Here is a 26,414-nt window from a genome sequence, read left to right as displayed (position 1 = left end):
GGGTGACTGTTTTCCTCGTGTTTGGCGGGATCCATCTGTAGATCTTGCGGAGCATGCGGAGGGTGTTGAGTCAGGTGAAGGAGACTGCGTTGACTTGTTTGGTCATGGAGAGTTTCGAGTCATGGATGACTCCCAGGTTGCGTGCGTGGTCGGTGGGGGCCGGGGGGACCCCAGTGACGTGGGCCACCAAGAGTCGTCCCATGCACAGAGACCACGAGGATTAGATGATGTCCTTGAAATTGCGTCTTAAACTTGTGCCTGCCTTCCTGCCCCGCATAGGAGTTTCCTCCAATTTGTCTTGGAAAAGGAACACTTTCAGTGCACTATTCTACCCTTTGACCTCACTTTGGCCCCCCCATGCTGGTCACGGAGGTGATGGTACTGGTCGAAGCTCATCTTCACAAGTTGGGAGTGCACTTCTTCCTGTATATTGACGACTGGCTGTTGAAGGCGGGCTCGTCACAATCCATCGCGGACCACCTGCAAACGACCACCTCGTATCTTTTGTCCCTGGTGTTTACCATCAACAAGATGAAATCGCAACTCCAGCCAGTGAAAAGAAGTACCTTTAAAGGGGCAGTTCTGGACTCAGTGGCATTCAAAGTCCTTATGCCCCTACAGTGAGTCTGGGTCCTGGGTTCTGTCCTGGATGGTTCTAAGGCTTTTTGGTCTACAAATAAAGTGAATACACAGTCCGAAAAAATGTATCACTCAATGGAGAGACTGTCTTCAATTTAATTGAAATGTTGCATTCTGTTACAAACTCCTCATCCAATAGCTTGACAAATATCCCTACTAGGATCAATGGCTTCTTGCATCTTTCTGATACTTCATGCCAGACTTCACATGAGGCCTTATAGTAATGCAGCCCTGCCAAGTACCACGCATCAGGTGTTAGACTAACACATTTGAGTGTTGTCCACATCACCTCACTGAAATGCAGAGTCACTCATATTGCTGCGCCTCAGTTGTCAGGCAGTGCACTTGGGTCAGAGCGCTGGTTGTAGCCTGTTTAACTACTAATCGAGTGGCACAGCAGCCGGCAGTGCGCTGCTCAGCAAACTTTAGGGGGCTGGGCTGAGCTTGCTACAATGTAACTCTGCTGAATTATTGAATTAATCAACGCGCGGTGGTGCGGAATTCTGCTTACTTTCCCTGACATCACAGTCAGTACCTGCCAATGGGTAGCCGAGTCATTGAAGGTCAGTAGTCAGTGTGTGAGTTCTTTGTCAGACTCACAGAGTTATTGGGCGAGTAGGTCGCCGAGTTGCGAAGGCTGCCACCGGCTCCTCCCCCCTACAGTGGTGCAAGTCGGCGGGTGGCAGTTGAAATCTGCACCGACTGCTGTTGATTTTGAGCTTGTGAAGCGGAGCTAGCTGTAGTAAAATGAATCCCGCGTGTTGCAACCGAGTCCGACCGACGGCCACCGAGGTCCGAACAGCAGCTGACTCGCTTGTCTGCCGCCTGGCTGGTTCATTTGCGGCTCCATTTCCTGGAGTCGTCAAGACCCCAAACTGCACAGCTGAGCAGAGCTGACCAGGCGAGCCAGGCCGTGGCCTATATGTAGGAAGTGCAGCTGCTCTCTGTCCGTCGATGTAAATTCAAGTAAGTGCCCAAGCCCTGGACGCATAAAATCATTCGTTCAAGTTGTGGGTAAATTTAAAGTTCCAGATGTTCTTGCCTTAATTTGGAACCTGCAAGAGCAGAGAGGTCCTATTATTTAAGTGCATGATGAAAGGACCACTGCTGTGAGCAGTGGTCAGGGAGCGGTGACATGAGTACGCTTTGGAAACTATGCTGAACAAATCCAGTTCATTCACTGTGTCTGCAGAGCCAGCACCAGCCATGTGTCTTTGCGCAGAGTGCGGTTTTCATAATATTATACAAAATTATAATGTGCAATGACACAGAACTTTAATAAAGTACTGCCTAATACTTGCTCAGTGTTTAATTTCATGGTTACATATTTGTCTAACAATACGATCAGTTTACAAGGGCACTAGGTTGATGCCCTTGCATTTCTGGTGCTTTGCAGCAGTTTTAAGATCTTCTTTGAGTTTCTCGTTGCTTAAATGGGTTTGATTTCTGATATTTATATTTGTTTCCCTTATGTTCATTTCTTGATTTTGCTTGTGAGAAAGTCTCACTCATAGTCGTTGAAATGTCACTCATAATTACACTGGAATTATGAAAATGTCACACATAGCAATCTGAAGCCTTGGCAGCTATGGCAATGTCTAGAGGAGCAGTAGAACCAGTTTTCGAACAGTTGGGAAAAGAAATTGACTGTCACAATCTGCCATTTAATCACTTCCTTGTTGGACCAAATAAAAAAATCTAATGAAAGGGACATTACATTGGGATCTCCCAGTACATACTGTAGTCACAGACACATCTCTTCAAGGATAGGAATATTGTGACCATCTATTATATCTTGATTTTAGGATTATAGCTCTTTTTTTGTGTGTGTGTGTGTGTCTAATGTTTAGTGAAGATGCATTTTAAATTGCTGTTTTCCATTATCCCTTAAGGCCTGTCCTTCTTGAGTCTACTCCAACCAACTGCAGCAAATTGCATAGAGCACCTTAAACCTAGGCAGACTATAGAACAGCCCTGAGGTTGACCACGTTTCCCAATACTGTGATTTTTTGTCATATTTTAGTCCTTGGATTGTAACCTTTTTAATTCAGGTGTGATGTTCTATGACAAATGCACATAACTGCATGATGGGTATAGTCAAGTTGGTCTTTAACTTATTTTTAAGACCTTTTAATGTTTTTGTTTTCTGTAACCTTTATGGCATTGATGCTGAATAAAGATTGAAATAATGATGATGAGAACCCAAAGGTTATGGTCAAACAAAGAGAAAACCTACCACATCAGCCTGTGAGTTTTACCTGGCTTTGAAATCCTTTCTTCGGCAATCAAAAGGACATCTCTGCTTGGTCAGACGGAGAACACAACAACAATGTACTATCTGAACAAGCAGAGAGGGACACATTCAAGACCTCTGTCTCTAGACTCACAAACAATATGGAAATGACTCATTGCAGGAAACTTGACAATCAAAGCTGTCTATCTCCCTGGTGTGCCAAACCTGGAAGCGAACACCCTCAGTCGGACTTTCCAAGAAATTCACAACTGGATTCTAAACAACAAAGTCATTAAAGAAATTTCTCAAATAGACTTGCTGTCCAATACAAAAAACAAAAAAAATGCTAAAAACTACTCCATATTTTATTAGCCAGGGTCAAAGGACAATGCCCTTTTGATAGATGGTCAAAGAAATGTATTTCTGCAATTCCCCTCATACCGACAGTTCTGATCAAGTTTTCCTGGTCCAAAACCAGAATGAATATGATAACACCAGAATGGTCCTGTCATTGGTGGTTCAAAGACCTCCTTCACCTGTCAGAGCAACTGCACAAGAGATTTCAATGCAGCAAGATCTCCTGTACAAGTTCCGGACATAGGTCCTACTCCGCAAACTTCCTTCACTGAATTTAGCAGTGTGGCTCCAGAATTCCCGCAATATGGTTTACTAGGTCTTCCACAAGATTACATGAACATGCATGCATTTAGTGTTTATAAAACAGCCACAATCCGATCCGTCATCACGTGAAGAAGACTTACTGATACCATACCTACTTCATCTGGCAAGGTCTGGTTTAAAATTTTCTTCTGTTAAAGTACAGCTGACGGCCGTAACTGCCTGTAGGAAGTCTTCATCACAAACCTTCTTCTTTAGCATGCCTCTGGTGAAAGATTTTTTAGAAGATAATAAAAAGGTATTCTCACCTGTTAAGTCCCCTTTTCCTCCTTGAGAGCATAACACCATCCTATCAAAATTAATGGGATCCCCTTTGAACCCATTCATAAAGCCTTGTTACAACATCTTACATGGAAGGCAGCTTTCTCAGTTGCTATCACCTCTTTGCGCAGAGTTAGTGAGATTCAGGTTCTATGTGCTGCTGAACCATATACAGTATTCCATAGTAATAGAGTGGTAATGGGAACTCACCCCAGATTTCTTCCTAAGGTGGTTTCAGATTTCCACATTAACAAACTATTTTTGTACCCAGATTCTTTCCTAATCCATCAATGCCAGCAGAGAAATGATTATGTTCTTTGGACGTTAAAAGAGTCCTGAAATTCTATGTAGACAAAACTAAAGATATACGACAATCAGATGGTCTTTTCATAAATTAGGGTCCAGTAAGAACAGGCTTACCTCCTTCAAAACAGTCAATTTCTAAATGGGTAGTTTCCTGTATTATATTTTCCTACCAGATAGCTAAGAAACCCCTACCTGGTAAACCTAAAGCACATTCCACACAGGGAAAGGCTGGTACTTAGAAATGTCCCTATTTCAGAAATATGTAAAGCTGCTACGTGGAGATCTGTTCATAACTTTATTAGACACTACTGTCTAGATTCAGACTCTAGAGCGGATACTGAAGTAAGGCAGGCTTCTTTGAGGAACCTATTCAGGTGATTGTTAGAGCCGTTTCTATTTTTTGTCCGGTTGTTTGGGGGATGGACTTGCTATTCTATTCAGTGCTTATGACTATTGACGATCCCCTGTAAGAGAAGGAAAAGTTACTCACCTGTAATCCTAGTTTTCTTCCGAGGGAATCCCCATCAAAGCCATAAGCAACCCTCCCACCTCCCTGGACAGGAACTACTACAGCTCTCATCAGTTTTACACCCAGGATAATATAATATAATTTTGTTAAAAATGACCTGGCTGAACTGTTCCCTGTGAGGCATGATAGGATGCAAGGTGTATTGTGAGTTTCTTAAAGGTACAGTACCAGTTCTTCTCTCCCATGCTTTGCAGCATATTAGTCAACCATGTCACACATTCCCTTTCCTTTTAAAATAGGTTTGTGATTTTCTGTGGTCACTTATTCATCAGTGACTGATTTTTATGTAATTTACTTCTTTTTTTAAATGGAAACTCAATGACATCTTGCCATGTTTAATATTCCTTTAGTCTGCAAACATATACTTAAGGTACTGTTGTACAAAGTTATTTATGCATATATGTAGAATTTTTAAAATGCTCCGGGACACCCACAGGTGGGCGAGACTATTGAGTTCTTAGTTGATCAGATTCTCATTCAGATTAATAAAGGTCATAGTCCTGCACGTTGAGCAATTGATTTCTGGCCTAGGTCGAACCTGATTGGCACCAATCACGCTCGTTAGGAGCCTCAGTAGAGATCTTATGAACGCCTTCTCTGCTTTCTCAAGGCTCTCCAAATTACAGTGTTCCCATAGGTTCGAACCTTAGAGGGCTACACTGACGACCTGGGCTCTGTATATCTCGAGCTGGCGATACAGAGTGACTTGCTCCACATATAGCAAAACTAATTAGTGAGCATGATCTATGTTTCAGCACCAGCATGGTTATTGCTATTTGCTCACACCAGAGATGGGCGTTGGACAGTCTGACGCTTAGGTAATCAAATTCAAATACTCTGTCTAAAGGATTATTATGCAGTAGTTTTTTGCCTCTAAAGTGTTTGTGCAGCTTATATTCCATAAATTTAGTCTAGAAGTTTATTTGTAAACCATGTTTATTACAGAATGATTCAAACCTTAGACAGGGTTTCTAGCCCTTTCTGCATTTTGGAGATACACAAGGTGTAATCTGCAAATAATAAAGCAGGAACCTTCATACCTGCGAGAAGTGGGGAATCATTCTCACAGTTTAACATATAGTCCGTACAGCCTATTTTAACCTCAGTTTTTTTAACCAGTTCTCCATTTGGACCTCACCCAATCTGGACAAAGTTATCGGCATATAGCCTTCTAATTATAGCCAAAAGATCTTGAGGGACTCCTAGTTGAGATAAGACTTCCCACAGCTTCTCCCTGGGCACTGTTTCAAAGCCCCCCCGTATATCAATTAATACAATTGTTGGAAAGTGGGTTACTGGTTGGAGGCGGAGGGGAAGCCCTGCTCAAGCAACTTCCACAATCTCTGTCTGGGTGGAACACAAGTACACCCCAAATTAACTTGTGCTTAACCCTCTGGTAACTTAGCACAATAGCAATCAGGCTTAACTCAGAGGCAGTGTGTAAAGTATTTATGCAGTACTTCAAACAGTAATAAAGTGAAAACACAATACAAGAAAAAAGCAACACCAATTTAGAAAAATAGAGTAAAATGTAATATTATTTGAGACCAAAACAACAAAAATCCAATCAATAGAATCGGAGCTACGCAATTTAATCATTTTAGGTCAAAATAGTGCCTAGAGGCACAAGGCACCAACTGAGTATATTTGGTGGCGCCGAGCTGGGAAAAAGTCATAAGTTCAGACTGACTGCCAAGGAGCGTGAACTAGCTATAGGGACCAAAGTAGGTGCACTGAACAAAGTAAATTAAATCGTGGTTTTTGGAACATTGGGAGATCCTGCGTCGAAGATGCATTGTGCAGCGGCAGTTCTGAGAAATCTGCGTGGCTGTGATCAAGTTCCTGCGTCATCGTCAAGGATGTCGCTGATGAGGGGCTTGCAATGCGAAGTCCACCATGGAGGATGTGTCGTGCAGTGGCAGTTGCCGAAGAAGCTGCTGGGCTGCGCAGTGAAGTACTGCATTGTCGTCAGGGATGCCGTGTACGAGGGGCTTGCGAAGCGAAGGCCTGCGTTGAGGATGCAGCACACAGCAGCGGTTCTGAGAAGACTGTTGGCTGCGATGCGAGGTCCGACGTTGGGGATTCACGCGCTGCTGCAGTTCTGAAGCAGAGCTACGAGAAGATGCGTTGAGCTGCGTTGGTTTTGCCCACAGGATCTCACTCAGCTAGCCCTTTGAGTGAGTCTGGTGGTTCTGGGTTCAAGATACAGGCCCAGTTCTTCTCACTCACGCAGCAGAGTAGCAGTTCTTAAGGCAGAGCAGCACAGCAGTCCTTCTGAGTCTTCCAAATGCCTAGGTGTACTGAAAAGTTGGGTCTGAGGGTCCAATATTTATACTTTTTTTTTTTTTTTTTTTTTTTGTCCTCATCTCACCAAAAACTTCCACAGATTTGACAAGCCAGGTTTTGTTCTCGATTCCTGAGGGCCTCTTTGGCTCACTGTTTCTGTCTAGGCCCCATGGCCTTCTCCCGTATTGGAGGACTGGTGTAATCATAGGACCATGGGGAAAGGGAACATTTTCTAAGTGACTTATATGTAGTAAAAGCAAGGCTTAAGCCTAGCAAAGGTTTATTTTGCCAGGTTGAAGTGGCAGTTCAAAACTGAACATAGCTGACCTGAGACATGTTTAAAGGGGCTACTTAGGTGGGTGGTGCCATAAGTGCTGCAGGTACTCTAATACTTAACATACTTGTCCTGGGTACATGTAAGACCTCCTTACTAGGGGCTTACAAGTTAATTAAAAGTGCCAATTTCGTGTAAGTCCATTTTACCATTTTAGAGGAGAGAGAGCATGCACTTTAGCACTGTTTAGTACTGTTTAGCATGAGGAAAGTGCACAGAGTGCTGAGGCCAAAAACGAAATTAGATCAGCAAAAATGGAAGAGGATGACAAAAAGTTTGGGGAAGACCACCCTAAGGCTGGCAGGTCTGACAGAAACATATAAGTTGCTTATGTTGATGTCAGCTATCTTCCACCTGATCAGGATGAATCAGAAAACCTGATCAATAGTGCTAGTTTTTTATCTGAACCCGACCTCAAACTGGCTCAAGTTGTTATTTTTAGTCATCCAGGCTGTACGTTTGTCCAATACCTGTTTACAGAATATTTCTATCAACTATTGACTATCAGTCAATAGTTGCTAGGTTCATTACGATTCCACTTCTTATGAATTGGTACTGTCGCTGCACCCCCTCCAGGTGTCATAGATTTGTGTCCCAGGAGCTATTGCATTGGACATACTATTTATATATGGTACCCAAATGTCCAAATCAGAAAGAAAAACATCTGAAGGGATTTTATATAAACCTGGTGTTTTAGCCTTATGTGCTCCAGTAGCAGCACAAGTTTACTGTAGGAAAATGTAAGTGTTTTTGCAATATTTGCGCTCTGTGTATTTAGGCAGGATTGTGCTAATTTGTCTGGATCATCCTCTATCATCTTATGGTTTATCAAGAGCCTGAAAGTGCTTGACCCAGTCATTCCCTTGTAAATGAACTTCTGGTTTCATAGTGGAATTATTATCAACATGTTAGACCATGTGCCAGAAAGATTGTTAGCCTTGGGGGTCTCTAGTTGGCACAGGTATGCACTTGTGACAAATAGAGACCCTCGCCTCTAGTCAGGGTAAAGGGGTACACTCCTAAAATAACCCCTGCTAACCCCCTTGGTAGCTTGGCACGAGCAGACAGGCTTATCTCAGAAGCAGTGTGTATAGCATTTGTGGACACATACAGTAATCCAGTGACAACACTACAGAGGGACACCACACAAGTTTTATATCAAAAATAAGTATTCTTTATATAGATTTACCACAAGACCATAAACGACAACAATCCACAATACTGTTACTTTAAGATGGTAGAATTTAGCTTAGTTCTCTTTAGTTCTTAAATGCGACACTTTAAGTCAATGTACCTTTTAGATGCGACACGCAGGGCAATGAAGTTTTACAGCGATGTTGATGCGATGAAAGTTTGGTGCAAAGAAATAGACGTGAAGATCTTCCTGATGTGGCTCGCTACTTCGATGTTGCGAGAGATCTCGGCTCGATGCGCCAGCTACAGAAGCGACACCCTGGTCTAGTGATACGACAGCGGCTTTGGCGGCGACACTCTTCTCCAGCAATGTGAGACGCTTCCGCTCGTTGCGTTAGTTACAGCGGCGACACCCTTGTTCAGAGATGCGATGGCAGCAGCTCCGACGGCGGCACGCTTCTCCGTGGATGCGAGTCGCTTTTCTTGATGCGGTGCAATGCGACAGCTACAGCGGCGTCATCCACGATGTGACGGCAGCGGCTGCGACGGCGACATGCTTCTTCGTCGATGCGAGACTCTTCTCTTGATGCAGTGCAATGCATCAGCTACGATGGCTGCGACGGCGACACGCTTCTTCGGTGTTGCGGGGCGCTTCTCTTGATGCGGTGCAACACGACAGCTACAGCGGCGACACCCTTGTTCAGTGATGCGACACGCTTCTTCTCCGTGAGTCGCGCTTCCAGCTCCTTTCGACACGCAATCCCTCAGAAGGCCCAAAACAGAAGCAGGCACTTCCAAAGAACTCTGGGGAGCTGGAGGTTGAAGTCTGTTGTCCAGCAGGAGGCAAGCTCTTTTCCAAGCCCTTGGAGATCCTTCACAAGTTGAGCAAAAGTACACACAAAGTTCCTTTCTCCTCTCTTTGGCAGTAGGCAACCCCTGCAGGCCAATCACCCAGTTTCAGGGATAGTCTCTCCTCAGTTTCTTCTTGGTTCCTCTCCTCAGCAAAGGTTTCTTCTTGTTTCCCAAAGTGATCTAAAGTTCTTGGGTTGGGGTCCCAATATTTATACTAAGTTTTCCTTTGTTCTCTGAAGGCAGAGGGGCCTTTGCCTAGTCCAAACCAGTTCTGGTCAGTCCTGGAGCACTTTGTTTACATGACTCCTTCTTTCCTTTCAGAGTGCAGGGCAGAGACATCAGAAACACCACAGGAGGTAGAGACAGCATTGTGGAGGGAAAGCACAGCCCTATTCAGGTCCCAGGTGCAAGCAACTCCTCCCACCCATCTACATGGAGATCTCTCTATTCAGCCCTGTGCTGACTCACCCTGTCTCTGGGCATTTCCCAGCCCCCTGAAATTCCCCAGACCCTGTCACTCAAACTCCAGACAAGGAATATACAGCCTAGCAGAGGCAGGTTTTGATGGTTAGACAAGGAAATACCTACTTTCTAAAACACAGAATGTTAAAACCAACTTCACTAAAAGATGTATTTTATCATTCTGAGTTCAGGCATACCAAACTCGAATTTCTACCATGTTCCCTGAGTCAGTTAGGATTATAAGATGTAATAATCAAACTGCCCATTCTGACCTATGGAGAACAGGTAGCCTTGCAATAGTGAAAAACGAAAATGGCTGTAATTCACTATTAGAACATGCACACACACCAGGGCATGTCCTACATTTTACTTACAATGCACCCTGCCCTTGGGCCTACCATAGGGGTGTCTGATATGAAGAAAAGGGAATGTTTGGGGACTGGCAAGTGGGTGCCCTTGCCCAGTCAGCATGGCAGTACTAGACTGCACACTTTCTCTGCAATGGCAAGCCTTAGACACACTTTTACAGGCTGCTTCTGTGGGTGGCACAACAGCAGCATTTGGATTTACAACCCCTGGGCACTCCTGGTGCACTGTACTAGGGTCTGCCAAGTAAACCAAACCAGCCAATCATGGAATCACTAATCCATACATCAATTTATAATAGGGAGAGCATATGCATTTTAGCTCTGATCAGCAGTGGTAAACTGCCCAGAGTCATAAAACAGCCAACAACAGGTCAGGAAAAATATAGGAGGAAGGCAAAAAGTTCAGGGATGACCCCGCAAGATTTTAAGTATTTATCTTTAGCTGCATCTAATAGGTATTCCAAGACTCTTGTTTCCCATTCTAGCTTTGCTCCATTAATAGTCTTCTTATAACTCGTCCATGAAATTTTTTCGTGTTCAGTGTTCCTCTGTTATATTGCTGCCATGGAATCAGACTTGATTGTCCTACAGTCAATATTGAACCATTCTTGACATGTAGGTGGTCCTGGCCCGGTGAACGAATTTTAACAAAAATAAAGCCCGAAGATTGTTAAATAGCCAATCATAAGAATCTAATAAAAGATAGGGATACTACCGTTTTTAAGTAAAGCTAGCCAATGTTAAAGTTGTCATATAAATGAATTTAATAATTATGTGGTTATGGCCATTCCCCCTCAGATGTTGGGCCATTTCAATATTTATATGAGGCTAGTATAGAAGTAATATTGACTACATACATTTGGTAAATATGAAAGTGACCATGATACTTTGGTCCTTCACGTAGACAGATCAGCGATTGGGGATTGTGCAAACATATTTTCTTCTAATAGTAGTATGCTAGGTATTACTAATAACGGGAAAATATGAAATGGACTAGAATCATCAATTACACACTCTAAAGCCATGAGATAGTGATATGTCTACCAGTTGAATGGCTGATCTAGACATATGATCGTGTTCTGGGGCTTTCAGATCAGAAATATCCAAAATACCTCCTCTTCTTTTAATGTCTGTCTCAGTAACCTCACTGGATTAAAGTGGTGTTGAATTCTCCCCCAATTGTTGTTTTGCAGTCTTTGCTGTGTATATTTAAAATAGCATTTGGTTGGCATAAACTCCCTATTTCAGATGACTTAGTTACACTTCTGCTATACATGTTAAGTAGCAGAAGGGTTTTTATGTCTTTAGCCGAAAGTTTCAGTGTGCAGAAACCTTAGACAACCACAAAAATTACCATCTATTATCAAAAAAAAAAAAGGATGGAGGGGTGCACCCACAATAATAGTCAATAGATCTTCCAGTATATTGTTTAGACAAAAGTCCTTTTTATTTCCTTCCTCTTTTTAAAAAATATATATGATCCAGCATGTAAGAAGCTATATGATATTTTAAACATGTTCATTGTGTTTATTTATCTTAAACATTGACAATATGAGTATGAAACGTGGGAAATGCGTGAACACAAAATAATTGAAATGCCTTTTCCCTCTTTTTGAAATAAGAAATTTTGTAGACTCTCCCATTCGTGTGATAGGGTCTGAAGGAGATGTTTATATGTTTGACGTTTTGTCAGTTTGGATGTTAATGCGACAATGTATTGTCATGTATTTTTTGTCTCAAGATGTATTAGTGGTAATATTGAATTTTGTTTGTGTCTGGGTATGCCCTAGTTATTTATATACTGTATTTATGTATATGTGTATTTATACTTGTCTTTTATATGTTGTCCATAGCCCTGATGAAGTTCAAAGTATACTGAACGGAACGCGTTGGCTGTATGTTTTTGGTTACTGGACCATATATATTTTTTAAAAAGTGGAAGGAAATAAAAAATACTTTTTTCTAAACAATATATTTGATGATCTACTGACTATTTTTGTGGATGCCCCTCTCCATCCTTGCTTTTGAATCTTACTCTGCCATGCAGTAATATCACACAATAGCTGAGATTGGAGTGGAAGTGCACCGACCCGTTATCATTTGGAGCAAAGGACCAGATGTACAACCCTCCCATTTTGTGCTGCCTGATTGCGAAGTCTTGCGACTCGCAATTTGCAACTTGCAAAATGGAATGTACAACAGTGTCTGAGACACTGTTTACGATTCCAGTGGGGTGGCAAATGACCTGCCTCATCAATATTCATGAGACAGGTCGCAATTTGCGACCCATTGGGAAAGGCCAGCCCTCGCAGGGATGGTAGCCTTCTGGGGTCAGCAGACCACCATGTCTGTGACTGCTTTTTTAATAAATCAGGTTTTAAAAAAAATAAAATAATGCAGCCCGTTTTCCTTAAAGGAAAACGGGATGCATTTAAAAAAGAAAAATGAAACGTTTCTGCTTCATTGTTAAAGAGTAGGCGGTGGTCAGTGGGAACACTGCCTGCTCTTAAAAAAATATTTTTGCATTCATTCACAAAGGGGAAGGGGTCCCCTGGTGACCCCTTCCCGTTTGCCAGTGGCTTACCATCTACTTGAAATAGGTGGTAAACTGTGAGTGTTTTGCAACCGCAAATGCTGTCGCAAAACAGTGGTACATACCATTCTGACTTGCTGTTAGGAAGGGACGTCCTTGGCACGCATCTTCCTAATAGCGACTCGCAAACGCTATTTTGAGAGTCACTGACTCGCAAAATAACATTTGTACATACCAACACCCTTTTTTGCAGTCGCAAACGGGCCATTTTCCCTTATGTGACCGCAAAAAACTCTTGTACATCTGGCCCTAAATGTCAAGTGCGTTTTAGAATTCTGCCATTGGTTTAGATAGTTCACAATCTATTATCAATACAGGCATACAGAAGGGCAGGAAGAAAAATATATGCAGCGTGGGTAACAGCATAACATTTTTTATTATTAGTTAGCATTCAATAAATTATGTATCAAATATAACAAAAATATTGACAAAAATAAAGACGTATGAAAATAATTATTATCACAGAAGACCCAAATAGTTCATGTATACAACTTATGCATCAACATTCATTCTAGAAAATCACACTTAAAGGCAGAGTACAAGAGAGATATGTATAGCAGTGGGATATCATACATAGAATAGTATTTAATTGTATAGTAAATGAATAATGCGGTCAATGTTTCATTCTATCAAGCAAATGTCATCTTATGATGAATCTTCCTGTAGCTTGTATTCTACGCATGTTTCGGCATAGCGCCTTCTTCAGGAAAGCCACATGCTAATAACACTCAAAGTACCTGCAAAACCATATCACAATAAATATTGTCCTAAAGAAAACCAAAAACATAATTAAGGATTAGGATAAATAACACGATTTGTAACCACTGACGGAAAACCAGCACCTTCACCCAAACTATTGTGAAAGAAAGGAAGAAGACATTCGGCAGAGTGCCTAAAACCACATTAGTGCCATGAAACATAAGGAATGGATGGAAAGTGTGAGAGAAAGGGAAAGAAAGAATCACATTGTGCAAAACTTCCATAGAAGTCAATAAATAAGTGCTCCAGGAACTCAAGCCCTGATTTAAATAGATAGGTAAGGGCCAACGGTATTAGACCAACCTACAGTTTGGCACATATTTTGAAAAGGGCTCTTGTGATACAAAGACAGGGAGAACCTGTAATTCGTACCAAAGCAGATAAAGGATCGTTGCACAAGAAAAGTTATAATGCATCCGGCTGACTTGGGGCGATGCAGAATGTCCTTGTCCTTAGAAATGAAGGCTAGACCGACTGAAATACTTTTATCAAGAAAAACAAGGCATTAATGTAGGGATTAGGCATGGGTATTTTAATCTAAAATATCTACAAGTTCAAATTGGATGCCTTATTGCATACAGAGGATCGCCTAGTCCTTAGAAGGATAGAATCATCCTAAGTCATCTGGTATTGTAGAGAAGATGAATGGGACTATCAAAAACAAACTGGCTAGAGTGTGTACCTCTACTAATTTGCAATGGTCCGATGCTCTTCCTTTTATTCTGATGAGTTTTAGAAGTTCTCCAGACAAAAGGACTGAACTCTTGCCTCCTGAAGTGCTAATGGGCAGAGCCATGAGGATTGTATACATATCTTCAGCAACACTTGTGTAATAACTGATGGTATGATATTGGATTATGGCAAAGATCTAGCTGATGTGGTAAAATCTGTCTCTCATTGGTGAATTTGGCAACAGCACCAACAAAAGAAACACAATACCATCCACTCCAACCAGAAGACTAGATCCTGGTGAAAAAGCATGTCATTAAAAGTTGTCTTGAGGCTTGTTGGAAAGGACCATATCAAGTTGTGCTTGTAGCCTGTGACTAACACTACTATGAAATGTGTTGGAATCCCACAGTTGATTCAAACAGCTCATATGAGAAAAGGGAAGATGGCACATCAAGAGATGGTGACAATAACCACTAATTCACAGAATCCTGCTCAATTTAGCAGCGTGGATTAAGAGAGGGGATACGTTGGAGAAGAATTTGCTGAAACTGGAGAAGGTCCAGGTGAAGGTACCAGCAGTCAGTTTCATTTTGAGAATCAGAGGGAAGAACTGTTGTAAAGTCACCAGCAGCAGCAAGAAGAAATAGTCTTCGATCCAACTCATGAAAAGCTCCAGCTGAAAATGCGAGTTTCAAGAACCCGCAGGGGAAGGTCGCCATTCGCAGTGAGGTGAATTGCTGATGCAAGTCAAAGCACAAATTCAACTGTCAGTGAAGAAGATTCAGTTGTAGTGACAAGTGAAAATGTAAGAGCCATATCTCCTAAGGCAGTGAAGAGGACTTGCACGAACAGACACTGGGAGAATAGAAGATTAGAGTCCATCAGAGAAACACCAGAATTAATTGAAATCAGTTTAAAGAACAGTTAGAGTAAATCGCCAATTGCCAAAAGACCAACAAAAAAGAGAATCCTGAACAGAAAGTACACTTCACCTTAATAGGCATAACTTGGATCGGTGTCTGAAGAAGTAGTACAGTCAGATGTATAAGACTGCAACTCAATAAAGTGTTGCAGATTTCTCTTTAAAAAAAGTCCCCTTTTTTATATTGTGTAAATCTGATAATCTTGAATTTTTTTATCAAAATGTTTGAACCTCGCAAGAAAGAATCTCGATGAAAAAATAAAGTTTTGAATTTATGAACTGAAAAAGTTGTGACTGAAGTTAAATTTTGGTTATTGTTTAAAAGAGAAGAAGATAGCTTATTGCTTTGAAAAATATATTTTTGCTGTATCTGGGACCCATAGGATAACAGTACGCATAGACACCAATGGTAAAATAGTTGTAGTGCCCTAGGCTAAAGTTCCAAAAACTGTTCTGTGTCGTATCTCTGTCTGTCATTTAACCTATTCTAATCTGTCCTGTTCTGCTGCAGTTGCCCACACTACATTGCTCTGCTGTTGCAATTGCTAATTTCTCAAAACAAAGAGCTTCTGCGTTCTTTGACACGGTCTAGATGGACTCACTCCCATGTTATGCAATTCTGTCTTATATCATTCCTGGGTAGGCAGACCTTGAACATTAACAGTTGTATTTGCAATACAAGAGTGTCTCCACGGATAGAATCCCTCTAACATCAGCTCGGGGAGGTCATTAATTGATTAACTGAGGCTCAAGATCACTAGACCATTATGTACATCAAAGCAATGTAATTAGTACAAGATACTACTTGTTTGATATCAAGACATACTTTCTGTTACCAGTCTCAGGCTGTGTGTTTCTCAGAATCGATGACCTTCAGTTCAACTGCTGTGTTAAATCGGATCTAAAGGATATGTTATTCTTAATTTAGTGCTCATTTGAGAGAGGTCTGTCGTGCTGCAGCCAGGAAGGTCTCTTCAAGGACTTTGTTCTAGCCTCTAGGTTAGATTGACTTGTTTCTTTGGTGCCAGGAACTGTTCATCTTTGTTTCTATTCTAACTGACATATCATTTCAACACTCGGCTTAATTACAATAAAAGTAGTTTACTGGCTTTAGCCCTAAACTCCAGTGACTTATTTTGCAAGTTATTGTGTTCCTTACAAAAACAAGAGGTAATTTTTGTAGCACCGGTTTGTTCCCTGACCTTTTTGACACATCATGAGAGCTATTTTTACCTAAGCAACAAGTATAATGCGTGTGGTTGCTGAATGCCACGTTTAGAAATGTGGAGAAAGGTTTCCTTCAAAGCACTGTAAAGCTTGTGCAGACACAAGTACAGAATGATTAGATTATACTTGTTTTGTTGTGCTCTAAAATTGAAGAGTTTCCCTGTGTATTTGGAAAACAACTAAATGAAACATGCAGCCTTACTACTCTTCTTTTCTTTTTTGTATTGCGTGTATCTCGATGCAGCGGGAAAATACGTGGGGAATAAAGTTGCTACCATGCCTCCTGTATTGATAACTTTTATTTTCAAATAGGTTGCTCTTTATCAAATGTGAGATCCCGGATCACTTTGTGGTTAAATAAATAATGAAAATCCTAGTCCTGAACTTAGTAAAATCAAGGTCTCAATTTTCGCTAATGACTTGCATTACAGTTCTCAGTAGAGTGACTTCCTATAGAATATCTAGATGCCTGCTCTAATCTAGCTAAAACATTTTAACTGGAGTTTATTCATCTCAAATTGTCAGACTATTCCTGAAGGCTGAGCAAGATACTTTGAAAAACTTTGAAACCCCTGAGCAAGGGATGCTTCCACAATAGCAAAACAAAAACTCCAAATGCATTAGGGAAGTCACACTGTATTATTGACCATGAAATGCAAATAAATGTTCATCCTTTATTATGCCTTTAATAAATCGAGAAATGGTCCTTCTGAATGTGGTTTGTCATGAAACGCTTCGTCTCATTCTTCTTATAAAACCAATTTGCCATTGAAAATATCCAAAAAGGAAAACCCACGTTTCGTCTCCTTAGGACTTCTGCAGGGCCACAAAAAGGTACATACACTCATGTTCAATATATTTACACATATTACATCAAAAGCTATGTAAAAATTAAAAAACAAACCCTTCTATTACCAGCTAAGGTGCTGGTTATCAGACCAGCGGAGTTTCATCGAGCACAAAAAAGTGAAATAATATCAAAACATGAAAGCAAACAAAATCTATGTAATGATTTGAATTTAGTCAACCTTGTAATCAATGAAATTCATTAAAAGTATCACGGTCAAATGGGTGTCCATACGGTTATATAATACATAAAGTGTTGAGAACCAACCCAAATGCATTGCTGACGGAGATATAGAGATATCATGTAATGAATATTACAAAAAGCAGGCATGCCTTAGAAGTTCCAATCAAAACATTGTAGTGGAGCTAACATTTTCAACATGCAGCTTGCATATTCAAGAGCTTTTTGACAATCCAGTACCTAGAATTTATCACTAATAAATACATGTCAAACATGTTATGTTGTTGGTACATTCAGCCACAAAGAAAGCAGTAAATCACACAGTGGTGTCAATTACTGTGAAAGCCTAAACTATATGTCGCCTGCGCTCTCACAGTGTAATAAGAGGAGCAGTAACTCATAAATTTGTGTCATGCAACGTGATGACGAGTAAGTATTCTACGGACTCCAAATGTGGCCAAAAGGCAACCAATGCTGTTCTAAAATGTAATAAATGGGCAGGAGTTGTAAAGACTCTTTGCCATAATTGTTAAAGACTCTCAGTATAGCAAAAACCATGTTGTGCCATGACCAGTTCTAAAACAAAACTCCTACATGGGCAACTAATATGAAGCTCAGTGTCATAATCTGATATTTCCTTGCAGCTGTAGAAAAGCCCTTATGTCATAGGCAGTCTAAATGACATTAGTAAACAGTGGGATTGATGTACCTGAAACTAGTATGAACTAAATGCAATTCCGGTAAAATAAAACATGCAAGAGCTGGCTGTGCCAACCCCTGGATCTCAAATGTACGTATTTAGCAACTGTAGTGGAATGGATGCAGAGTTTCAATTGAAAAATCTCCCACTCCTGCTAGGGCCTAATCCTGGTAAGGAAGGTCACAGATCTAATTTACAGTGTGTATCACGCTACTAGGTGGCCGCTATCCACACTGAAATTAACCTCTTCCGCTACATATCTTATAGCATCGTCCTGTGCAGCGTGCTCTTAGTGTTCAACCCGAGTGCCATATTGAGCACACTTATATGTGGTTGCCACGGTACCATACCACCGCCAGCAGCGGATTGAGAGAGCGAGAAAAGGAAGGAGGACTGTAACCAAAGTAGACTGGAGTTTGTGTACCCATTTCTGCTGTGGTCCATGTGGCACTTTATAATGTGTATGTACAGCTTATGATAGAGGGAGAATGGAGCAAAGCTTCAGCATACTGTTGTTGCTCAGGTTCTTAAATATATGAGGTAGACCCAATCAAAATTATTGTATTTAGGTAGCTGTTCAGTCAACTGCTAGTTTCAAGTGGGTAATGAAATGTGATTAATACATGTACAATGGCAAAGGTGACTGTGAGCAGAACCCTTAAGAAATTTCACATTCTATCTGTAAAAGAAGAGTCGCAGGATATCTATAGTACATCTGTAAGCAGGCAAGGCTTAGTGTTCTCAAGAGGTCTACAAGCAGCATCTAGTGGAGTATCAACAGGAAGTCTATCTACATTAGAAGATAAGCTATCCAGGACAAATTGTTGACCAGCACCATATCCATGAGCGTCAAAGAGTAGAACCTCCCCACCAGATTTGTGAGTTGTATCAAATTTGTAATTCACAGGTAAGAAGTGTCTGTGAATTGCACCAGAGAATGAACTTACACTTGTTAACACTCTCTGAGCTTAGGTTGCATCTCATTGGTACCAGTTTAACATGTAAATATATCAACAAGAAACAGAAAGATGACCAGTAAACCTTTGCAAAGGGTCTTCACCACGTGGCAGCTTGTCGCTGCACTTTAGTAACTTTTGAACCGTTTGAGATAGAAACATTTTTTTTTGTTAAAATCAGCAGATGATGGATTATGTGGCAAATGCGGCTGCACAGTCGCATAATTCCACTTGCCCTAAATTATGGGTTAAGTAAGAATATGTTTGAAATATATGAGAAGAGAAAGCGTGGTAATGTTCCTCAGACAAGGCAGTCTCGGCATTCACCATTTATAGTATTCAATGGTTAGTCTCCAGTGATGTCCCAATGTTTTTTGGTAATTGCAGTCCTTCATATAATTTTAATTCCTGTTACTTTATTGTAATTGTGCAAATGACACGTATTTGACGCGCCAAGCAGTAGCGCAGCCTGGTGAAGGAATAGTTCCATCAGTGAAACAATTTACATCATGTACTCCACACACAGTCCAAACATTAATCCATTTTGTTTGCGATTTTTATTCCAATAATTCTTATTCCAAATTGTATCCATCAGTTAACATCCACTTTGAAGGCAGCATAATTCCACAATTATTTCAAGTTTTTCATTGTCCTCTGCATGGCCATCCGGTCCTTGTCAGCGATCACACTTTTAAATCTTAATACATTCTTAAGGCATGAACTGCGAAACCTGACTGGGATGAAAGCTTGGGACCTCATTGGTACCCTGACCCTAGCAGACTTGTTAGGGGGTGGGGCATGAAGGTATTTCATGAATTACATGATAAAAATGATCTACACAAATCCCAACACTTTAGATACCTACAGCTCTGACACCCTGGAGGTAGACGTGGGCATCTTGGAAGACGTGGACTGGGAGATAGCCTTGATGCAGACTACGGAAGTAGCAATTAAAACCAAGCCTGAGAATTATACAACTTAAATTCCTTTGCAGAAACCACCACCGACATTGATTGTTTAAACTATGCAGAGCAAGCTCACCCACCTGCTTGCAGTTGGGGAGGCGATTAGGTTCTACTTTCATTCACTCTGGACGACCCCTGTATACAACTGTATTGGAAGGTGGTAACCTCTAGACTGACGTCCATATTGGGAGTGTATAGACTGACGTCCATATTGGGAGTGTAAGTTCCTTGAGCCCCCCACTTTATAATATCTGGCATTCCCAGTGAGGTGAACTTCCCAGGACACAGCTCTTATTCTATGCATTAGGTTTCATCCTGACTAAGCAAGACATTGCTAGAGAATCGGGTGCCCCGGCTCCCCCTACTCTGGGCTAGTTGGTCACTGGCATGACATACTATATGGAAGCAGAGTGTGTAGTATACACTGCTAGGGCTGCCCAAACACATTTCTCAAAGTATGGGGGGGTGGCCTGCGTGCCTTCTATGGCCTGGACTGCGAACCTGAAGGTTGACCGGCAGCCCTGGTGGAAGAAGGGGATGTCAAGGAGGAGGAAAACCCATACTTATCGCCAAGACCTAAAAATTCCAATTCCCCAATCAACCCCTACATGAGCCCCAACCAATTTTTCCCTTAAAAGCTCCCACAGCCCATTCCTACCTCTCCTGCTAATACCTGCTGCTTGCTAAAACATTTATCTGTAGACCTAGCCTTGGCAGCCCAATCACGTCTTCACAACATTTCAAGCATGCGTCGTAGTGCTATGACTTTGGCTTCTGTTTCTACAGTGTTTTGATCACTATGGGCCAGATGTAGGTAACTTTAATTTAGCGAGTCCTTAATAGCGATTTTTACCGAATCGCTATTAAGGACTCGCTAAATGGAATGTAGGTAGGAATCGCTAAAATATTTGCGATTCCTTAACATTCCTTAATAACGAATCGGTAATTGAGATTCGTTATTAAGTAATACCTACCCATTCATTCCTATGGGCTAGGAGGCCCATTGGAATGAATGGCAAGATATTCACTGTTAGCGATTCAGTATTACCGAATCGCTAATAGCGGGAGCTATTTCAAGGATTCCAGGGTGTCCAAAGGGCGCCCTGTTGCACTCCTGAAATGTGCATGTGTGCACATGTGGCACACATACATGCCCTAAGGGCATGGAGTGTGCCACATGGCACATTTAAACAAGCATTAAAAATGCAATAGGTCTCGCATTTACAAGAGTTTCAGCTATTAACATTGCAAATGGCAACGCCTTTTATTTTTGTTTTTAAAAGATAAATAAAAGGCATTGTCATTTGCAATGTCAATAGTTCAAACTCACGTAAATGCGAGACCTATTGCATTGCAAATGCGTGTTTAAATGTGCCATGTGGAACGCTCCATGCCCTTAGGGCATGTATGTGTGCCACATGTGCACACATGCACATTTCAGAACCAGCCCAGGATGGTACCTGGTGTGAGCGGATGCTACTTTAGTCCTCTTATTGCCTCTAAACCTTTTTTCAATGTTAGCTCAGAAACCTACATTTCGTAAATGCAATAACTAACGTTTTTGTATTGTGCTTTGTATTGGCAACCTCGACATTCACATGGGCCCCGCATAAGAAGCTGAGAAAAAAATGCATAAGTCAGTCTGATTAATATAGTGCGAAAAATATTTCCTGCTAATAAGACGTTTCGCTGCATCTCAGCTATTAATCTCCCCCTGTACTCTGGGGCACACAGACTTGCCGCTTCGATTTACTGCTTGGTGTAAACGACTTTAAAATTTCGCCCGGCAGGTCGTCAGCAGCGGGAGAGTGAGGAGTGCTCTCCCCTTCCCTGAGGAACTGCACCTTCCCCCACACAGTGCCGCCAGAGGGAACTGCGAAGCGGTGTTTTCCCCTGGACCGGGAGTCCTGTTACTACCAAGGAGGCGTCCAAGGCCCTGGTAGCTGCGAAGCAGAAGCCCGAGGTTGGGGGGCGGAACGGCCCTCCTTTTTCATGTCGACGGTGGGAGTGGTGTTGGCTCCTGCGGGGGGGGGGGGGGGGGCAAGAGCCTAAGAGCGTGGAGGTGCCCGAGAGAGACACGAACAGCAGAGGCGTGGCGGAGTTTCAACGCGTTCGAAGCCCTATTACCGTCTTGTAGTAACCGGGAAGGGGTTTTCTAGTAGTAACCGCACCTGGTCCGAGATTGGTGGCGGCCGGGGCACCTGTGTCATTACGGGGGCACACTTTGTTTCTCTACTCCTTGACAACAGCAGAGGGGGCGTTTTCACATACTCCTGCAGTAAAAAGATCACGGGGCAAACCTCTACCGGTGACATCGCCTTGGGGCTTGCTTTAAATAGTGACACCATTGTTGAGATTACACGGGGGAGTGATTCTGTGGAGACCATGGATATTGGAGTCTGAACTCGGACAAGACATGATCTGATTGTTTAGTGGCTCTTACGATACCTGTCAGGAGATCAGGGTAGATGTGCTCTGCGAGACTCAGGATAAAGATTGTACCCCAGTAATCTAGCCCTCAAAACCTGCCTCGCTTAAGTAATCCATGAAAGGGATTGTATCCCTGGCCCCCAGTACAAGGAACAGCTATTTGTTGATGTCATTTGTGCACTTATTGGAGCCCGCAACTTGCTTCATTCTGCCGCCAGCTGCCTCCCGCTGCCAGAGGGGACTCCAGCCCCCAGTAAACACCACGCCTAGAAGCCAAGCGGACGCCATTACGCCATGACGTATTTGCTCGGCGTTTTCTGCCGGCCTCGCCTGCCAAATTGTTTCTTGTCTTTATTGGGCCATGTGTTTGGCCCCATAAAGATAAGAAACGTTTTGCGATGAACGCAAAGCAGGCGAGGCCGTCCGAATGGGGCGGCTCAGAATGCCAAGCAAATACGTCACGGACACCTCTTTTCCAATGGCTGGCCACCGGTTAGCATAAACGGTGACGCCAGCCAATGGAAAAGAGGGGCGAGGCTTAATGCCCCTTACAGAAAATACCCACATCTCATTAGATCTCGCCAGCGAGACTGCGCATGCGCGCAGCCTACGCCAGGCGAGACCTAGAAAACAAAAAAGTGCTTTTTCAAAGGAATTAGCGATTCCTTAAGGCTGAAGTGCATTATTTTTAGTGCTATGTACATTGCATTTAAGGAATCGGTATTTCCGATTCCTTAAATGCAAGAGCAAAATAAGGAATCGCAAAATAGCGATTCCTTATTTTGCAAGTAGGTTTCAACTCACCTACTGCACTCAGTCAAATACCGGTCGGTAAAGCAGAAATTCTGCGAATTTCTGCGTTACCGCTCGGTATTTGGCCACCTACATCTGGCCCTATGTGTTATGCGCATTTTGGGGAAAAGAAAACTAAAAATTTTAACTCCTCTAGTAATAGCTGAAGGTTGTTTCACTCTCCATCTCTTTTCTTCCAGTTGCTCGATGTCTTGGAACGGTACTGCATGGCTTCTGGGCTGGATTATAGAAGACTTGATGGGAGTACAAAGCCCGAAGAGCGGGTAAAGATTGTAAAGGAGTTCAACATCACGAAAGATGTGAACATTTGCCTTGTCTCTACAATGTAAGATATGTTTGTGTGCCCTACCCTTTGAGCAGCGCATTGGACTTGTAGCAACGCCCTTGCAGTTAGTTTAGAAGCATGTAGTATTATAATAATACCAGCTAGTGACTATAAGGACTGCTGTCACAGCGGCCATGGGACTTTATGACAGCTTTTTTGATGGTTCAATTGAACATATTTCTTGTTGTGTTACCCTACGCAGTGTATTTAAGCATGTGTTCCCGTTCATAGAAGTCATGCTTCAGGAGCTGGGGCTGGACTATGCCATTTTGGGCGGGGCAAAGACCCGTTTGCATGTGGGTGACCCCGCTCTGTAATGGTACAGGCGAGTTAAAAATGATGAAATGCACCCAGAGTAATTACCAGGTGTTCACATGAATTTGTTTTTGTTTGCTGCACATGGTCGATAGAGCCGAGCAAGGCCGTAACATCGCTGGGTGCTTGTGTTCCAGTACCAAGGGGCATAGACTAGCAGACTGCTATTTTAAGACAAAACTGATTTGCATATTGTTGGTCTTTACCTGTAGTTGCAACGACGAGCCAAAAAAACATCAAATGGAATGTGACTACAGTATTCACCAGGGGCCGAGATTACTTTTCATTTGCATTTCCATACAACTCTTTTTTTGCACTCTGGACACTTCATCGATTATTTTTTATTACCGTTTGACTCTCATCTTTGTGAATGTGGGATCTGACACCAGCATTCTAAACACAATCACTATACCCTTTTTGCACAAGAGTAAGATATTATTAAGCTGCTAGGGCTGACCCTTAACCCACGAAGCCTGGGTATGAATATTCCAAAAAAGCAATGGCACTCCTAGTTATTATTTCGAATAGGCATTCAAAAGCACGAGCTAAAGAGACAATTGCAATTATGCTGTCCACGCTGAGTCACATTTATGTTTCTGAAAGCATCTATTAACTACGTTGGTGCATAATCACAAAAACATAAAAAATTGCAATCACTGAATCAAATAATAATGTGCAAAATGTCCCCAATGAAACCGAACCACAAGAAAAAGGAAACAAAATATTTACAAATAATTCCAATGCAGGTGTGTTTTTCGTGACAAACAACTAGAAAACGTCATCATCGGTAGTCTGTTGGCCTCTTAATGACCTCACATTGATAGTTTGTCTGTCAGCGTTGTGGAAGACGTTTCGACCCAGAATAAAATAACCAGGTTTCATCAGGACTAAATGATGTAGGGAACATCTGCAATAATTAAAATTCGACGGGATCCGGATTATTAAGAACATGGGGGAGGTGTTCAGGCTAAAATTTAATTCTAAAGTGTAAGTATACTATCTTACGTCCTCACAAATGTGCAGGGTTACGGATGTTGCCAACAAAAAGATAACCTTTTTGTCACTCTAGTGAAAAACCAAGAGTCAATACTTACTCGGGGTGGGAGGATAACCTAAAGAACGAATCAACAATTGCATAATTAGCCAAGATAACAACCGTTGAGACAAATGGTAGATAAAAATAAAAGCCACTTACCCCGGAGACACCAGCCCGTTTTGAAATAAAAGGTTCTTCATTAGAAGAGGACCGCGTATAGCGGTTCCAACCAGAAAGAACTCACAAGAGTAAGGCCACCTTTGTTCCTTCTACCACATTTTCTGACCATGTTATAATTTACATGGAACTGACAGCCTTTTTATTTGTATAGTCTTCGTTATTTTGTATTGATCGTTTTGGCCTTTGACTCTCTTAGCAAGTTGGGTAGTTAAATATGCTTGACCTTTTTATTCACGACTCTTCCGTCGAAGGAGAAATCTCGCAATCACCTACTGACCACTAATTCTTACTCTTTTTATCATATCTGATTCGCGGAGCCTCCGTGCACATAGTATCACACCCCCCCACCCCTCTCCGTCCTGCCCTATTACCCCCCTCCCACATCCCTCTCTTTCTTTCTCTCTTTTTCATTTATTGCATCATTGGTACATTCGCCAAAGGTATACATCTGCCAGCTTCACTTCATCCAGTCTTATTTAATGCCCATAAACAGGTACCAGCTGCTTCTGTTGCTTCTTAGGTACTGGATGTATGCCTATTGTTATCTCATGTCTTTATCATCTATATCTGTATGTGCCACATTACTGTATTCCTTGTGCAACTGTTGGATGTTTGAGGTTGAAACTTTTTCTTCTCCCTCCTTATTTTTTTTGTACTGCTTTTCATTATAAAAATCAATAACATTTATTGGACATTAAAAAAAGAAATTAATGTGAACTCACTGTATTTTCACCTGTTTGTTTTTTGAAGGGCTGGTGGCCTAGGTCTAAATTTTGTTGGTGCCAATGTTGTTGTGGTGTTTGATCCAACCTGGAATCCAGCCAACGACCTTCAAGCCATTGACAGGTATGAATATCATTGAACAAATTAATGAAAAGCTCTTCCTTTGCCCCTGATTAGAACCGGTTTCTATCTGTTTATGATTATGTAGGTTCTGTACATATCCAGGACAAGTTCTCTCAACCCTTTGCACTGTGGTGGTCAGCAGGCCTACTCACTAGTTGGATGCAAAATCCAAACTAAATATGTCCACATCCTGGGTCCAATACTTGGCCAGTTTAAGTCTTCCAAAGGTGAATGGGGAATAGTGTATTGCTGAGTGGAATTTTTTGGGTTGCTTTTGTGCAGCAGTACCCTGGTGTATTTTTATATGCCATTTCACAGTGTAGTACGAGTTTGGAAGGTAATCCTGGCGTTTCTGGGCAACTTATTTTTAAGTTGTGCTACGTTTGGTGTAGGGATATGGGCATTGCTGAATGTGGAGTCCTTTTTGTTCACTTTTGTTTTAGCTGAATGTTTTTTGCTGTTTTTGACATTTATGCATCTTGAGGTACCCCATTGATTGGTGTGTGACATTGTCAACATGATGAAATGTTCTGATTCTGGAAATCATAAACTTCTTGTGTTGTGTC

General features: G+C 41.9%; 1 protein-coding gene across 3 annotated transcripts in view; it reads left to right on the top strand.

Moving 5' to 3' along the window:
• ERCC6L2 (ERCC excision repair 6 like 2) overlaps window positions 1-26,414 on the top strand; it is a 1,253,563-nt gene that overhangs the window by 755,823 nt on the left and 471,326 nt on the right. For all 3 annotated transcript variants that reach the window (XM_085632896.1, XM_085632894.1, XM_085632895.1), the window contains 2 exons: window positions 23,326-23,471; window positions 25,753-25,848. In XM_085632896.1, the coding sequence (XP_085489022.1) occupies window positions 23,326-23,471; window positions 25,753-25,848 (242 nt within the window). The remainder of the gene's footprint in view (window positions 1-23,325; window positions 23,472-25,752; window positions 25,849-26,414) is intronic.

The sequence above is a fragment of the Triturus cristatus genome, chromosome 2_1, assembly GCF_964204655.1.
Source record: "Triturus cristatus chromosome 2_1, aTriCri1.1, whole genome shotgun sequence".
Lineage (NCBI taxonomy): Eukaryota > Metazoa > Chordata > Amphibia > Caudata > Salamandridae > Triturus > Triturus cristatus.
Note: the sequence above shows the minus strand (reverse complement) of the source record. Positions and strands in the feature narration are given on the sequence as shown.